The 17774-nt window shown below is 39.1% G+C and overlaps 1 protein-coding gene across 8 annotated transcripts in view; it reads left to right on the forward strand.

The window, feature by feature from the left end:
* The window catches only part of PRIMPOL (primase and DNA directed polymerase), a 56134-nt gene that overhangs the window by 310 nt on the left and 38050 nt on the right, over positions 1-17774 (forward strand). For 4 of the 8 annotated variants that reach the window (XM_058719973.1, XM_058719971.1, XM_058719972.1 and 1 more), the window contains exons 2-6: positions 729-805; positions 4296-4436; positions 5956-6168; positions 9100-9197; positions 10116-10245. In XM_058719973.1, coding sequence (XP_058575956.1) covers positions 5989-6168; positions 9100-9197; positions 10116-10245 — 408 coding nt within the window. In that variant the 5' untranslated portion in view covers positions 729-805; positions 4296-4436; positions 5956-5988. Of the gene's footprint in view, positions 1-37; positions 174-728; positions 806-4295; positions 4437-5929; positions 6169-9099; positions 9198-10115; positions 10246-17774 lie in introns of all 8 variants that reach the window. The other 4 variants (XM_058719969.1, XM_058719968.1, XM_058719967.1 and 1 more) reach the window with 4 other exon arrangements.

A 17774-nucleotide genomic window follows, 5' to 3' on the forward strand; every position in this document is an offset into this window, starting at 1 on the left:
ATTTCCCCGCCCGTTTTCGTTCACAATCTCCGTTCAGACCCTGATGCAAGCAACATATCGTTTTCGCAGGAGAATATATCAACACAATTGAGCACGAAATTCACCAAATTTCAAGAGCTTCATGATATCCACGTTAAGAACTAGCCTGCTCCCCAACATTTTTGCCCATTCAGGTATAAACCCGGGGGCTGCGATTTGTACATAAATATGCATCGTCTTGTATATATGGCACCCCTTTGTTGAGTGCTTAGTACATTTTTGCAGTGCACTTTCTTATTGTATTCTCTCTACAACTCCAAGAGGTAGGAATTCCAATTACAGTCGCTACAGGTATTGAAGACAGTTAAATCATTTGCTCTTGCTAAAAGAGTTACCGGGGTTAAACTCAGATCCTTTCTTTATCCTTCCCAAATTGAGAGCGGTCCAGTGTTTGGCAGTCCATTCTCTGCCGCAATGCAACTGAAGAATGCGACCCCCTCCAAATCCTACCGGTGGTCCAGCTCCTACTTCTAAGGAAGGAACTGGTACTGTTAGTAAGTCCTGTTACCCTGAGATGCCCACGCCCCTTCCTGTGCCCAGGAATTTCTTACCAAAATGATGCTTGAGTTAAAGCAGCAGCAGATTTTGTTTTCCTGTAAATTATGCTAATTTGTCTAGTGAAACTTTAACTATAGTAGAACAGTTGGCTAGAGGAAATGTCTTCTGAGTCCAGTAATTTGTTTTGACAGAGTTGTCTCAGAGGTGGCAGAATTTGATCTGGGCCTTGAAGAGGAAGAATTTGGGAAAAGCAAGCGAGGCATTCCAGGTGAGAGGAATCTACGCCAGAGGGTGCTTGTAATTGGCCAGGGACAGGAAGTGGTCCTTATGCATTTGGTGGTAAGAAATAAAATGATTAAGTGGTCTAGATTCTAGAGGCTGTAAAGCGGTTTAGAATCTGGTCCAGATTCTGGAGAGAGTTTGGACTTCTTGAGGTGAATCAAAGTGTGAACTGAGTGATGCTCTGAACCATTAATGAGTGGCCCTATGGAAAGTTCTGAATCTGGTTTTAAAGGTGATTAGTCTGGCAGAGTTAGGCTGTTCGGATGGATGATCCACCGGGGGTGGTAGAAAGGGGAAGCTGGAGAAGAATAATATATCACTGTATGTTTTGTTATTCCTTACCAGAAATTTTTGGGAAATTTGATTTTTTTTTTTTTTTTTAATGTTTATTTTTGAGACAGAAAGAGTGTGAGCGGGCTTGGGTAGAGAGACACAGAATCCAAAACAGGCTCCAGACTCTGAGCTATCAGCATGGAGCCCAACGTAGGGCTGGAATGCACCGACTCAAGATCATGACCTGAACCGAAGTCTGATGCTTAATCAACTGAGCCAACCAGGTGCCCTTAGGGAAATTTTCATATGACTTACTTTTGTTTAAGCATAGAGAGGCAAAGTGACTGGAGTGGGGGGTGGGGAGAAGATTCAATTAGTGTAGTTAATTTCTTCAGGTGTTACTCATCTGGGATATAATCTTCTATAACAGTATTACTGTAAATGAATTTTAATCTCATACTTGATTATGAATATTCTAGTAGCGGGAGAAGTAGTATAAATGTGTTCCAGGAGGCCAGCAAGGGGATTTTATTAAGAAAATATTGCCAAATACCAGAACATTACTAAACACTGGAACTGGAACATACATGCCAGGAAACAAAATACTGGTGAATCTTTTCTCAGGGCACAGGGAGAAGCTGACTTGTGATAAAACAAAAGAAGAAAGAAGCTAGAAGCACACCAGGGAGAACCATGGCCAGGCTTTAGCTCTCCCTAGAGGCCGGGAATCTGTATTCCAGCTGCTCCTGGGACTCCAGCCACCAAGTGTGCTAGCTGGGCAAGTCTGGGCATAATCCAGGGCTATTGAGGTTGGCTGGTTCCTCAAAAATGACTCAGCCAGACTTTTTTCTAGCCTGACCACCTTTAGTTGTAAAATCAGTATTGAACATGGTTAATTGCAATGTTAAGAAAAAAGCATTGTGGGATGTGGCGCCTGGGTGGCTTAGTCAGTTAAGCGGCCGACTTTGGCTCAGGTCATGATCTCGCAGTCCATGAGTTCGAGCCCCACATCCTGCTCTGTTCTGACAGCTCAGAGCCTGGAGCCTGCTTTGGATTCTGTGTCTCCCTCTCTGTCTCTGCTCCTCCCCTGCTCATGCTCTTTCTCTCTCTCTCTGTCAGAAATAAATAAACATTAAAAAAAAATTAAATAGCACTGTCGGGGGTGCCTGGCTGGCTGACTCCGTTGCTAGAGCTTGTGACTCTTGATCCTGAGGTCATGGGTTCAAGCCCCACATCGGGCACAGAGCTGACTTTAAAAAAAGAAGAGGAGGAGAAAGAAGAAAGAACATTGCGGCACAGTGTGAAGAAATAAATAATAGAGCTCTTAAGCTTACTATTTTATTTTATTTATTTTTATTTATTTTTATTTTTTTATTTTTTTTTTCAATATATGAAATTTATTGTCAAATTGGTTTCCATACAACACCCAGTGCTCATCCCAAAAGGTGCCCTCCTCAGTACCCATCACCCACCCTCCCCTCCCTCCCACCCCCCATCAACCCTCTTAAGCCTACTATTTTAAAATACAACAAATATTTTTCTTTGGAACTTGGAAACTGTTACCAAAAATAGTTACGGTCCTGTGTGAAAAGAGGTTTTTGCTGCACAGTTATGTAAAAGACCACAATCCTTCCCCACCAGGAATTAAAATCATTTCAAGGGGCACTTGGGTGGCTCTGTGGGTTAAGTGTCCAACTTCAGCCTAGGTCATGATCTTGCTGTTTCGGAGTTTGAACCCCGCACGGGCTCTATGCTGACAGCTCAGAGGCTGGAGCCTGTTTCAGATTCTGTGTCTCCCTCTCTCTCTCTCTGCCCCTTCCCCACTCACGCTCTGTCTCTCTCAAAAATAAACATTAAAAAAAAAAAAGCATTTCAAAATTGGTGACCTGTTTCTTCTCGTAGAGGATAGAGATGAGGAAAATGATAGTCCAAAACCAAAATGCCAGATGCCTTCCTGTTCTCCATTTCCTTTGCTTTTGTCATTTAATCCTCCTGCTCCTACAGTCAGGCCCCCCGTTGTCTTCTAACCCTGAACCCAGCTGTTAAAATTTTTGAACTGTGCAAACAACATGAGGGAATAACATATTGAATTTCTCTTTGTTCTCTGTTGGCACTATGGTTTCCTCAGTTCAGTGAGTTGTCAAACCATACTCTCATGGTCATGCCAGCAATTTTTACAAAATCAAAAATTTTCCTGATGTCAGTGTCACTAAGTGTGAACATGTACATGGTTGTTCTTCATCAGTTACTGGTTAGATCCTAGAGCTACAGATCCTATCTAAATGCATTCTGTGTTTCTTGTCTTTATTAAGTCATCAGTGGGCTTTATTAAAAGTTATATTTTATAGAAGAGAATCAGTTTCTCACTTAGGTTGTCTAAATGTTGAGGATTTTTATCTGTATGTGAAACAAATTAAAATAAACTTTGTACTCAGAATCTAGCATTATGGAGCCCCCGTATCACTTCGTATTGAAAAAGCCATTTCGTCAAAAATTATCCTGTCTCGGGCGCCTGGGTGGCTTGGTCGGTTAAGCGTCCGACTTGGGCTCAGGTCATGATATCACGGTCCGTGAGTTCGAGTCCCACGTTGGGCTCTGTGCTGACAGCTCAGAGCCTGGAGCCTGTTTCAGATTCTGTGTCTCCTTCTCTCTTTGGCGAACCCCCCCGCCCCGTTCATGCTCTGTCTCTCTCTGTCTCAAAAATAAATAAACGTTAAAAAAAATTATCCTGTCTCTTCAATCCAGTGAAGTTGTATTCCTTTCCTCGGCATACCTGTAATGAAATTTATGTTGATATCTTTAGAATTATGTTGGTTATAATTTATTTATTTATTAAAATTTTTTTAATGTTTATTAAAATTTTTTTTAATGTTATTTATTTTTGAGAGAGAGAGAGAGAGTGCATGTGCCAGCGGGGGAGGGGCAGAGAGGGAGAGGGAGACGCAGAATCAGAAGCAGACTCCAGGCTCTGAGCTGTCAGCATAAGAGCTGGATGTGTGGGGCTCAAACCCATCAACTGGGAGATCATGACCTGAGCTGAAGTTGGATGCTTAACCGACTAAGCCACCCAGGTGCCCCTCTTGGCTTGTAATTTATAATTTTCATCTGGATCAGGTGTAACTTTGAGAGAGCAATCTTTCTTAGGTCTGTTAGGGTTGGAGTCGAATGTGAAATTTAACAGTCATGACGTTCTACCATCTCAGTCTTCTAGGATGAACCTGTTTTTCCTTCCCGGGAACGTATCATTTGCCAGTGAGTTTGTGTTGTTGGAAGGTTTTCTGCTAAAATTCCAGAGAATATTTATCGACATGATAAGCACAAGTACTGGAAAGGCATCGCGAAAGGTAAATAGGAATGTTTCCCTCAAATGCTGTAGTTTATGTTGTTATTTCGGCTTACAAAATGAATGTATGTGTTTTATATATCAGTAAATTATGACATAGATGATATTGATGAAGAGGGAGACTACATCGGGTTTCTATTTCTGTGTAAAACATCAAGCCAAAACTTCTAGGCTTGAACAAAAAGTAATATTTTCTTCCAGTTCTGTGGGTTGAACAGCTGCTTTGCAGATCTCACCTGAACTCACTCAGGCTTACTCACACATTGAATTCTGGTGGGTGCCTGATCCAAAATAGCTTAACTCAATATATCTGATAGTTGATGTTGGCTGTTACCTGGGGTAACCTGGGTTCTTCTCCAGATGGCTTTTTATCCTCTATGAGGCTAGAATTCTGGCATGACAGTCCCAGGGTGGGACTACAGCATAGCCAAATCCAGTGCAAAAGCACTTAATGCCACTAGTTTGCTTCACATTTGTTGATGTGACATTGACACATTGAGATTCACATTGTTGATGTGACCAAAGCAAGTCACATGACCAAACACAGAGTCAGTGTGGGAGTGGGCTCAGACAGCAGCTATTGATGGGAGGAATGGCAAAATTTTGTGGCCATTATCTACCTACGATACAAGCTTTTTTCCCCTTCTAAAAACTCATCCTTTTTTTTTTTTTTCTAAGTAAAACATAATCAAAAGTTGAAAAAGTATTGCCTGGCCCCCTCACCTGGTTAAAATGGAAACGTATGCAAACAAAAACATATAAGATTAATAAACAAGTGTTAAAAGACCATCATTTCACATTGATCACAAAATTACAGTCATTAACAGACATAGATTAAAATTTATTGATTCCTGTCTTCAGTCGTGCTTATGATGAACATAGACATCCGAAACCAAAGTAGCCAATATTGCAGTTCCCATTTATACACGGTGTTGTCCTCCCAACTAACGGCTGTGTTGGGTGAAAAGAAAAGAAATGGATAGAAACATAGAAGGAAAGGGAACTAAGAGTTGCACAGCGGTGTCTGGAAATGAACTCTGCCCTGAGAAGTAGTAGCACAAGGGTCATGGCCAAAGTAGTAGGACGACTTGGGCAAGGTCAATAGTGCTTGATGCATTAAAGTGGTTCTAGTGAAAACGATAATGATACAGAAACCACTTGTATTTACCTGCGACTTTGTAATTTACAAAACGTTTTCTTAGGTCTTATCACATGTATCCTGATAATTACATAAAGTATTCGGGATGACATTGATCCCCATTTTGCAGTTAAGGCTCAGGGAACTTCTAAAATCATAGCACTGTTAGAAGAACCAAGATTGAAAGATATCTGACAACTAGCCATGTTCTCATTTCGCATTAAAACTCCATGTAAAATAAATAAGTAAATAAACGGGATAAGGAAATAGCCATTAGGAAATGGGTTTTGAAGTTTTACCAAAAAAATATGTATATATATTCTAAACAAAGAAATTGATGTCCTTGTTTGTTTTAGTACTAATTGGTAGAAATCTTACACAGGATAGGATTTAGTTTCCCGTAACTTCTGAACCAATGGAGAGAAAATGGGAAGCAAAACTGAAGCAAATTGAAGAACGAGCAGCTTGTTATGAGAGGAAACCATTGTCCTCAGTATACAGACCGAGATTGTCCAAGCCAGAAGAACCACCTTCCATTTGGAAACTATTCCATCGGCAAACTGAAGCCTTTAATTTTGTTAAAAGCTGTAAAGAGGTAATTTTCTCATCTCCTGCCTTTATTTCTGGGGCTACTGTAACTTTAGATTTCTAAAAACAAACTAAAAATCGTTGTTTGTGTTCATTCCAGCCCACATGATCTACAAAAGAATCGTGATCTAAATATCACACTGTTTGCAAAACATATCCCTATGAATTATTGGCCATTTACTTTATATTAAGAATGAAGAGCAATGACCTATGTGGTGCCAATTGGTTTGAAAAATTTGTAATGACACTTAAAAATTTTTTTGTTTAAAATATAGTTGACCTAGTAAGTATATTAGTTTCAGGTGAACAACATAGTGATTTGACAGTTCTATACATTACAAAATGCTCACCACAATAAGTCTAGTTACCATCTATCACCGAAGTTACTCCAATATTATTGACTATATTCCCTATGCTGTCCTTTTTTTTCATCACCATGACTTATTTATTTTATAAGTGGAAGATTGTACTTTTTAATCCCCTTCCCCTATTTCTCTCTTGTCTCTCCATCTCCTCCCTGCCCCACTTTGGCAACCAACGGTTTATTCTCTATATTTATGAGTCTATTTTAGGTTCGTTTTGTTTTTAGATTCCACATATAAATGAAATCATATGATCTTTGTTTTTCTCTAACTTATTTCACTTAGCATAATACCCTCTAGGTCCATCCATGTTGTGAACAGCAAGACTTCATTCTTTTTTTTTTTTTTTAAGCGCTGAGTAATATTCCTTTGAGTACATATACTGTATCTTCTTTATCCATTCATCTGTCAGTGGACACTCGGTGTGTTCTTGGCTGTTATAAATAAATATGGGTACACATATTCTTAATTAGTGCTTTCATTTTTTTCAGGTAAATACCGAATTACTGGATTGTATGGTATTTCTATTTTAATTTTTTTGAGGAACCTCCATTCTGTTTTCCATAGCGGCTGCACCAACTTACGTTCCCACCAGCAGTGCTGCATGAGTGTTCCCTTTTCTCCAAATCCTTACAAACATTGTTATTTCTGGTCTTTTTGATACTAGCCATTCTGATGGGTGCAAGGTGGTATCTCAGTGTGGTTTTGATTTGCATTTCCGGGATGATTAGTGATGTTGAGCATTTCTTCATGTGTCTTGTCCATCTATAGGTCTTCTTTGGAAAAATGTCTATTCAAGTGCTCTGCACATTTTTTTTTTAAATTTTATTTTTTAACGTTTATTTATTTTTGAGACAGAGAGAGACAGAGCGTGAACAGGGGAGGGGCAGAGAGAGAGGGAGACAGAGAATCCGAAACAGGCTCCAGGCTCTGAGCTGTCAGCACAGAGCCTGACGTGGGGCTTGAACTCACAAGCCGTGAGATCATGACCTGAGCGGAAGTCAGACGCTTAACCAACTGAGCCACCCAGGCGCCCCTCTTTTATTTCTGATTTTATTTTTGAGTTGTCTTTTTTATTCTTGATGAGTCAGGTTATATCAATTTTGCTTATCTTTTCAAAGAACCAGTTCTTAATTCCATTGATATTTTCTTTTTTTTTTTTTTTTTTTAATTTTTTTTTTCAACATTTTTTATTTATTTTTGGGACAGAGAGAGACAGAGCATGAACGGGGGAGGGGCAGAGAGAGGGAGACACAGAATCGGAAACAGGCTCCAGGCTCCGAGCCATCAGCCCAGAGCCTGACGCGGGGCTCGAACTCACGGACCGCGAGATCGTGACCTGGCTGAAGTCGGACGCTTAACCGACTGCGCCACCCAGGCGCCCCTCCATTGATATTTTCTATTGTCTTGTAGTCTTTATTTCCACTCTGATCTTTATTATTTTCTTCCTTCTAATTTTGGGCTTTTTTTATTCTTGTTTTGTTCCTTTAGGTGTAAGTTTAGATTGCTTCTTTGAGAGTTTTCTTGTTTCTTGAAGTAGGCCTGTATTGCTATAAACTTGCCTCTAATAGAACTGCTTTTCCTGTGTCTCCCGTAAATTTGGAGCCATTGTGTTTCCATTTTCTCGTGTGTCCAGGTATTTTTTGATTTCCCTTTGATTTCTCCATTGGCCCATTGGTTTTTTTACTAGCACGTTTATTTCCAGTTGTTTTCTCGTATTGATTTCTGGTTTCATATTGTTATTGTTGGAAAAGATGCTTGATATGATTTCAGTCCTTTTAAATTTATTGAGACTTGTTTGGTAGCCTGACATATCCTGGAATGTTCCATGTGCACTTGGAAAGAATGTGTTTTCTGCCGTTTGGGGATGAAATGTTCTGTATATATTTATTAAATCCATATGGTTTAGTGTGTGACTCAAATCCAAAGTTACTTTATTGATTTTTTTTGTCTGGATGATCTATCCATTGATGTAAATGGGGTGTTAAAGTATGCTACTATTATTGTATTACTGTCATTTTCTCCCTCTTTGTCTGTTAGTACTTGCTTAATATATTTAGGTGCTCTTATGTTGGGTGCATAGACATTTACAATTGCCGTATCCTCTTGTTAGACTGATCCCTTTATCATCATGTCATGACCTTCTTTGTTTCTTGTTATAGTGTTTGTCTTAAATCTATTTTGTTTGCTAGAAGTATTGCCACTCCAGCTTTTTTTTTTTTTTTTCATTTCCATTTAAATGGAATATCTTTTTCTATCCCTTTTTCAGTTTATGTGTCTTTCAGTCTGAAGTGAGTCTCTGGTAGGCAGCATATAGATGGGTCTTGTGTTTTTTATCCATTCAGTCAGTTACCCTTTGCCGTTTGACTGGAGGATTTAGTCCATTTACATTTAAAGCAAAGATTTTGATCGGTGTAGATGTACTGACTATTTTTCTTATTTTTAGTAATACAGAATGATCAAATTCCAGTTTTTAAAAATTTGACAAAATTCTTCATAAGCATTGAGTAGCTACAGTGGGTTTTTGGATTTGTACTCTATTAATTTTTTGAATATTATTTTTGATTTCTATGAAGGATGTTCATGTATTTGCTTTGGAATACAAAGTGGGTGATGGACAACGTATTTACCTGGTAACAACCTACACTCAACTTTGGTTTTACTATAAATCCCGGTAAGTCTGTAAAGCACAGCATGTTAAAGTTACATTTCCTTCATCTAGTTATGTTTGTGAGATTGATTCTGGCTGAATTAACTGTTACAGTTCTCAATCACGCAATAGTCCTTTACTGGTAGAATTGAATTCTAGAGCTTCCTTGTCATGGCAACATTGAATGATCTCACCAGGTGTTGGGAGAAGAGTACTATGTAACCAACCTTGTGTGTGTGTGTGTGTGTGTGTGTGTGTGTGTGTGTGTGTGTTTTGAGTTCCTAAATAATCTGTGTCACATGATGACCCAATCCCCCATCACTTTTCCGTGTTGAAATTACAAACCTTTTACTTACATAGGATGCCATCGGAACTTCACTTAGCACAAGTAATCATTTACTTATCAAGTCAGTATCTGTTCTTATTAACCCGTGTTAAAGTCCTATCTCCTGATCCACGTGGGAGCACTGAAAGCTCGTTGAAGTCAGGTGATTTAGAATATGTTTTTAGCCAATTTTGAAAAGACTGTTTTCCTAATGAAAATACAAATCTTAAAAATTCTCAAAAAATTTATCGAATCCCAAGAATATATGTGATCTTGGGATTCCAGTTTGAGAAAGTTCTTTTCTTAGACAGGATTTGCTTTATCATGTCACCAAAAAGCAAAGAATTGTCATACAATGTGAAAATTATCAGAACTTGAAAATATTTTCAAGTTAAATAATGTTACGAATACAATTATTACATGTTGTGTGATGGGAGCTCTTGATAATATGATCCATAAACCTACTGTGAGCAGTTATTTACTTTGTCATGCCTTCACTGTGCCATAGTTACATGTCATTAAATCACAGTTAATACAGTATCTTGAAATATAAAAGCAGGTATTATGATTTAAAAGGTATAAGATGTAAACCTAATAATCTTGCATTATTCAATTAGAAAAAATCTCTTACACTGCTATGAAGTCATTCCTGAAAACGCTGTGTGCAAGCTTTATTTTGATTTGGAATTTAACAAACATGCGAATCCTGAAGCTGATGGGAAAAAGATGGTTGCGTTACTCATTGAGGTACATTAAAAACTTGGGTTTTTCTTCTTATATTTGTATATCTCTTCATTCATTTATTCATTCATTAAGCGCATCCAACCTATGTAATATTTGGCTTCTGTGTTTCAGCTCCTTTTTTTTTTCCTCTTCCTTTTGACCTTCATTTCGCATGACCTTCATGTGACTTTTCTGAGTAAAGTTCCAAAGAGACCGAAGGTTCAGTTCTGGTCCATATGTTTTGTGATATTAGCACATCTATAAAAAATAGCCTTGAGAAAGATGGCAGTTTGGACACTTTTTAAATTATATATTAATTCTCTTCATATTATAAATAGCTGACTCTGGTAAAAAGGCAAAGTAATTTTTACTATAAAAATCAGGTAGTAAGATGAATTTCAAGAAAACTTTGATTAAAAATTGTGTCATAGGGGCGCCTGGGTGACTCAGCCAGTTAAGCATATGACTTTGATCTTGGCTAAGGTCATGATCTTATGGTTCGTCAGATTGAGCCTCAAGTCAGGCTCTGTGCTGACAGCCTGGAGCCTGCTTGGGATAGTCTCTTTCTCTCTCTGTCTCTCTGTTTCTCTGTGTCTTTCTTTCTCTGTTCCCTCCCCTGCTGGTTCTCTCTCTCTCTCAAAATAAATAACTTAAAAAATAAAAAATAAAAAAATTTGTATCACAAGGGTACCTGGGCGGCTCAGTTGGTTGAGTGTCCATCTTGATTTTGGCTCGGGTCATGATCCCAGGGTCATGGGATCGAGCCCCACATCTGGCTCCATGCTGGGCTGCTTGAGATTCTCTCTCTCTCCCTTTGCCCCTCTCCTCTGCTTGCTTCTCTCTCTCTCTCTCTCTCTCTCTCAAATTAAAAAAATAAGGGGCACTTGGGTGGCTCAGTTGGTTAAGCGTCCGACTTTGGCTCAGGTCATGATCTCACGGTTCATGGGTTCGAGCCCCGCATCAGGCTTTGTGCTGACAACTCGGAGCCTGGAGCCTGTTTCAGATTCTGTGTCTCCCTCTCTCTCTCTCTGCTTCTCCCCCCACTCGCACTCTGTCTCCCTCTGCCTCAAAAATAAATAAGCATTAAAAAAAAATTAAAAAAGGTATCATAATTTTTTTGCTCACAAGGATTTTGGAAATTATTGTGCCATCATAAATGAGAAAACTAAGGTCTAGAAAGACTTAATTCTTATTCCAGGTCTTATAGTATTGGAAAAACATGGTCTAGTAATTCAGTTAATGTTGTTTTTAAAGGAGAAAAGACTGTAATTCTAGTATGTTTTTGATTTAGCAGTGTCAACCAGGAAGTTACTAACAAAAGGGATAATATGGGCTTGTTCAACTGAACACTATTATGTATGTTTATAAAAGCTTTTAATATTTGATTACATTAAATTATATTAAACTTATATTGGTTTTTATTTGGGCCCAAAGTAGGCATTAACATTTATTGATTAATTTTTTTCTTTTACATGTTAATTGTAGATGACACCTTTTATAACTTTAAATATATCTCAAGGGTGCCCAGGTGGCTTAGTCAGGTAAGTATCCAACTTGGGCTCAGGTCATGATCTCACAGTTCATAGGTTCGAGCTCCATTTCGGGCTCTGTGCTGACAGTGCAGAGTCTGCTTGGGATTCTCTCTCTCTCTTCCTCTCTCTGCCCCTCCCCCACTTGTATTTTTTCTCTCTCCCCCCAAATAAATAGATAAAACTTAAGATTAGAAAAAATATATATCAAAATGTTTTTGGTAGAGAATATCTGCCCAATTATGTTGAATCACTATATGTTTTTAAAATTTTTTGTGAAAAATGTATGCAAATACTTTTCTTAAAAGTGTGTATTTATCTTGAGAGAGGAAAAAAAGCATGAGCAGGGGAGGGGCAGAGAGAGAGGGGAGAGCGAGAATCCCAAGCATGCTCTGTACTGTTAGTGCAGAGCCCAATGGAGCCTCACGGAGCCCCATGCGAGGCTCAGACTCATGAACTGTGAGATCATGACCTGAGCCAAAGTTGGACGCTTAACCGACTGAACCCCCCAGGTGCCCCACCCCGCAAATATTTTTTTAAAAAAATCATATGTTAGCTTTCTTTTGGCTTTGCCAACCCCCCCCCCAACCTTACTTAGGTTTGTTTGTTTATTTATTATAAAGTATAGTTGACATCTAATATTTTATTGGTTTCAGGGGTATAACACAGTGACTTGACATCTATATACATTATATAGGATCCATCAGGATGAGTCTAGTCACCGTATAAAGTTATTATAATATTAATGACTATGTATTCCTATGAGTCTATTTTGGTTAGTTTTGTTTGTCTTGTTTTTTAGATTCCACAGGTAAGTGAAACCATATGGAGTTTGACCTTCCCTGTCTGACCTATTTCACTTAGCATAACACATGTGCTGGCAAATGGCAAAATTGTATTGTTTTTCATGGCTGAGTAATCATATTCTTTATGATTACATCTTCTTTATCCATTCATCTCTCAGTGGACACTTAGATGTCTTCCATATCTTGGCTATTGTAAATAATGGTGCAGTAAACATAGGAGTGTGTACATCTTTTTAAATCAGTGTTTTTGTTTTCTTTGGGTAAATCCCCGGGAATGGAATTGGTGGATCATACGGTAGTTCTATTTTTTACTTTTTGAAAAATCTCATACTGTTTTCCACAGAGGCTGCACCAATTTACGTTACCATCAACAGTGCAAAAGAGTTCCCTTTTCTCTACATCCTTGCCAATACTTTTTATTTCTTGTCTTTTTGATACTAGCCATTCTGACTTGTGTGAGGTAATATCTTATTGTGGTTTTGATTTGCATTTCCCTGATGAGTGATGTTGAGCATTTTTTAATGTGTCTGTTGGCCATCTGGACATCTTCTTTGGAAAAATGTCGCTCAAGTCCTCTGCACGTTTTTAAAATCAGAGTTTTGTTTTTTGGTGTTGAGTTGTTAGGGGTTCTTTAGACATTTTGGCTATTAATTTCTTACTCGATACATCATTTATAAATATCTTCTCCCATTCAGGAGATTGTCTTTTTGTTTTGTTGATTGTTTCCTTCTCTGTGCAAAAACTTTTTGGTTTGATGTAGTCCTTGTTGTTTAATTTTGCTTTTGTTACCCTTACCTGAGGAAACAGATCCAAAAACTAATGCTCAAATATACTAGAGTTTACTGCCTATAGTTTCTTTAAGGAGTTTTTTGGTTTCAGGCATTACATTTAGTTCTTTAATCCATTTTGAGTTTATTTTTGTATACGATGAAAGAAAGTGAATTCTTTTGTGTGTAGCTAGCTATTCAGTTTTCCCAGCACTATTTATTGAACACAGTGTCTTTTATCCATTGTATATTCTTTCCTTCTTTGTTGTGGAATGATCATTTAATTATGGGTTTATTTCTGTGCTCTGTTTCATTGATTTATGTGTGTACTTTTGTGCCAGTACCATACTACTTTGATGACTATAGCTTTGTAGTATAGTATGAAATCTGGCAGTGTGATACCTCCAGCTTTGTTCTTTTTTCTTAAGATCGATTTATTTATATGTGGTCTTTGGTTCTATACGTCCTTATGACCATTACTTGGAAGTCTTTATCAGGTAGATTGTTTATCTTTTGTTTGATGCTTTCTTTGAGGTTGTTTTTTTCCCCCCTATTTGGAACATATCCTTTCTCATTTTTTCTGTGTTTATTTCTATGTATTTGGTCGTCTGCTCTGTTTCCTGGTCTTGAAGGTAGTATCCTTATGTAGAAGGCATCCTACTGGCCCCAGAAGCGAAATCTCTCCTGCTTACTAGAACCAGGTGCTCCAGGGGTGTCCCGTGTGTGGGTTGTATGTGCCCTTCTGTCGTGACAGGGCCCTGACTCCTGTCAGGGGCACTGGTGGGCAGGGCGGGTGGGAGGATCAACGGACCCAGTGGTGTGGCTACAGCTGCTGGGGACGTGCTTGTGGGTGGAGTTAGCCTCTGTTGTAGCTGGCTCTAGGGCTTGGCTGTGACTGCTGTGCATGTGCTGGTAGGTGGGGTTGACCTTTCCCCCTTCTCCTTGGGTAGGAGTTGCTTTACAGGGTGGTCAGTCCCAGCCTGGGCTTACCTGCTGGGTATAGCATGTGGGAAGCCACTTTGGAGGAGCACCTGATGGGGTGGGCAGGTTGGACAGGCTGAGTCCACAGGGTGATGCTGGGGCTCAATGAGTGGTACTAGCAAGGTGGAGAGAGAGTGTTTGGAAATTGTATCTGCCAGGGAACAAGAAAAATGATGCTTACTAGTGCTTCCATTCCCAGAGAAAGTTCCTCTTCTCCTCTGATGCACACACTAAGATTAATACATCTCCTCCTGTATGGACCAAGTGCTTCTTTTTTTTTTTTTTTTTTTTAGTGTTTGTTTGTTTTTGAGAGAGAGAGAGAGAGAGAGTGCATGCACACAAGTCAGGAGGGGCAGAGAGAGAGAGGGGGAGACACAGAATCCAAAGCAGGCTCCAGGCTCTGAGCTGTCAGAGCCCTAGGTGGGGCTAGAACTCACAGACCACGAGGTCATGACCTGACCTGAAGTCAGAGGCTTAACCAACGAGCCACCCAGGTGCCCCTGGACCAAGTGCTTTTTAAATCTGTTATCTTTGTGCTGTGTCTTAGAGTAAGATTGCTCACAAGCCCTTTAAGAGTAGAGTCTTGGGGCACCTGGTGGCTCAGTTGGTTAAGTGACCGGCTCTTGATTTCAGCTCAGGTCTCGATCTCATGGTTGGTGAGTTTGAGCCCCACCTTGAGCTCTGTGCTGATGGTTTGGAGCCTGCTTGGGATTCTCTCTCTCCCTCTCTCATTGCCCTTCCCTGCTCGCGTGAGCACTATCTTTCTTTCTGTAAATAAACATAAAAAAAAACAACAGAGTCGAGTCTTGGTTTCCTAACCCTCCAGCTCTCCAGCTCTCCTGGAGTTCTGCTCCTTTTCGAAGTCCTTTTCTGGTGGCTGGTCTTCCTGGTGCACATCTCCAGGGCAGGCAGGGCTGCTCGGTGTGGGCCTTGAACCCGTGGCTACTCAGGGAAGACCTGTGCCTCGTGATGTCTCTTCCTCCTGTTGGTCACCGTGTTTAGGGCTTGGTTCCTGAGCCAACCTGGTCTTTGCCCCTCCTACCCTTATTTATATGGCTTTTCCTTTATATCTTTAGCTCTGTTCTTCTAGGTCATCAGGCTGCTCTCAGAGGACCTGTTCTGTATTTAATTGCAGCCTTGGTGTGTCTGTGGAAGGAGTGAACTCAGGATCCTCCTACTCCATCATCCTTCTCTCTTAGCTTTGATGCAGAAGAAATGTACATTAGTCCCCCTTCCCCCAAAGAAACCAAACAAGAAGGATGCTTTTCTTAAAATAACCATTAGACCCTTAAAAACAGATTCCAAAGTTTTATTTCATTGTATTTGGTAAATTATAACATGCATAATTATTTTGAATTTAATTTTATTTTAAAATAATTCATAGATACTGATTTTTCCCTGATGTATGATACACTTTTAAATTCTCAGGTAAGATTTATTGCACAGCTATTGTATAGCTAAGAAGGAATTAAGAATCAGAGATTTTTACTGGCACTTTAATACGGCATACCAGTAAGAAGTAGCACGTTGTATTATAAACCAGAAATAGCCCTAATTGAACCAACACTAGTGCAAATCCTGTTTGTAACATAGATTAATAAACACGGGTATGGCAGAAATGGTGTAGGTATTTAAAACTTTTTCCTCCTAATTTTTTTAAATATTTATTTACATATTATTTTTTAATGTTTATGCTTGAGAGAGAGAGAAACAGAGTGTGAGTGGGGGAGGGGCTGAGAGAGAGGGAGACACAGAGTCTAAAGCAGGCCCCAGGCTCTGAGCTGTCAGTACTGAGCTGATGTGGACCTTGAACTCACAGACCGCGAGATCATGACCTGAGCCGAAGTTGAACTCCCAACCAACTGAGCCACCCAGGCGTCCCTCCTCCTAATTCTTTATATAATTTTATCCAACTTAGTCTTAACTAATCTTCTACATCAGCAAAAGTTGGAAAAGATTGTAGAAATGCGAGCTTAAAATTCTATAGCCTTTTTATTTAACATGTTTACTGTTTGGTAGAAAAGTTAGTAGGATTATTTTAGATAATATAACCTTCATATTTATACTGAAATTAATTTCATTTATTGGTTACTTTGTATGATAACTGTGTATTCCAGTAAGTACTTTTCCTCTTGAATCTCCATGTGAAGAGGCATAAATTAGATTAAGTCCTGTCTTAACAGGTGGTTAGGAAATAACTGGCTAATGATAATTAGTGATAACCTATCACCCTTTGAGTCCATGACTTAACTGAAAAATTTTAGTAAGCCCCTTTTGCCAAATGGTATGAGCCCTGGTGCTAATGCATTTTATAAAACTATGTTGACAGGTAACATTGTTCAAATAACCATATATTTTTAATTTGTGGATTTTGTAATTTTAATATTTAAATAAATATTTAAAGTTTAGCTTAGGAAAGTTAACTTTGATGATTAGGACTACTCTATTGTTGTTGTTTAACCCATGGAGTCATTCCATTTATTCTGTACAGCTCCAAAGTACATAACTAGATTTTATTCACTTATCAAAATCTTTTCAGCCTCTGCTGAGAGTCAGTGTGTCCAGGCACTAGGAATACAGTGGTTTAGCCCATAGGACATGGTTTCTGCCTTCTTAGAATTTATAGTCTAATGGAGGGTAGCAAATTAGGATAGGTTTAGTTGCCATAATAAAAAACTTAATGTGGCTTAGACAAGATAGAAATCTATTTCTCTCATGGAGTATCTGGATATGGCTCCATTGTTAAAGACTAGGCTTACTGCTTTTGCTGTTTCCTGCGATGTTGCCTATTTTACCTTGTCCAGATGGCTCACTACCACTGTCTGCTTTCTAACCAGTAGAAAAGGGTGAAGGGATGGGCATGCCCCTTGCCTGTAAGAGTATAACTTAGAAGTTGGGTACCTTCCCTCTGTTCACATCCCATTGGCCTGAACTGAGTCATTTGGCCACACACCTTACTGCAAGGGAGTCTGGGAAATGTAGTCTTTATTCTGATGGCCTTGTATCTAGGTAATGAGCGTTCTATTTCTACAGAAGGAGGAGAGAACAGATAGTGAGGGATAGCCTCTGTAACAGGAAACTGAAGTCAAAGTAATCACACAAGTTAAAATTATAGCTGTGTAAGTACTACAAATGGAGACAGAATATGAAGGGGGAATTGATGTAAATAGGAAACTGAGGAAGTCTCTGAGAAAGTGAGAATATTGAAGAATACTATCAAAGAGGGTGGGAGGGGGGGTAGCTATAATAACGCTCAAATAACATTAATAAATAAAACTTATTGTGTAACTATTAGGTGTCTAAGTGCTTGCCAGTTTATAAGCATTTTGCTAATGTCAGGATAACCATGCATGGTAGTTCTTAGTAACTTCATTTTGCAAATGAGGAGGCTGAGGTTTCAGGAGAAGTGACTCATTTTGTAGCTGCTTTTAAGCAGGTATATATGCCAGGCACTGTGCTAATTCTTTACT

This window comes from Neofelis nebulosa, chromosome 3 (genome assembly GCF_028018385.1).
Source record: "Neofelis nebulosa isolate mNeoNeb1 chromosome 3, mNeoNeb1.pri, whole genome shotgun sequence".
NCBI classification, from domain to species: domain Eukaryota; kingdom Metazoa; phylum Chordata; class Mammalia; order Carnivora; family Felidae; genus Neofelis; species Neofelis nebulosa.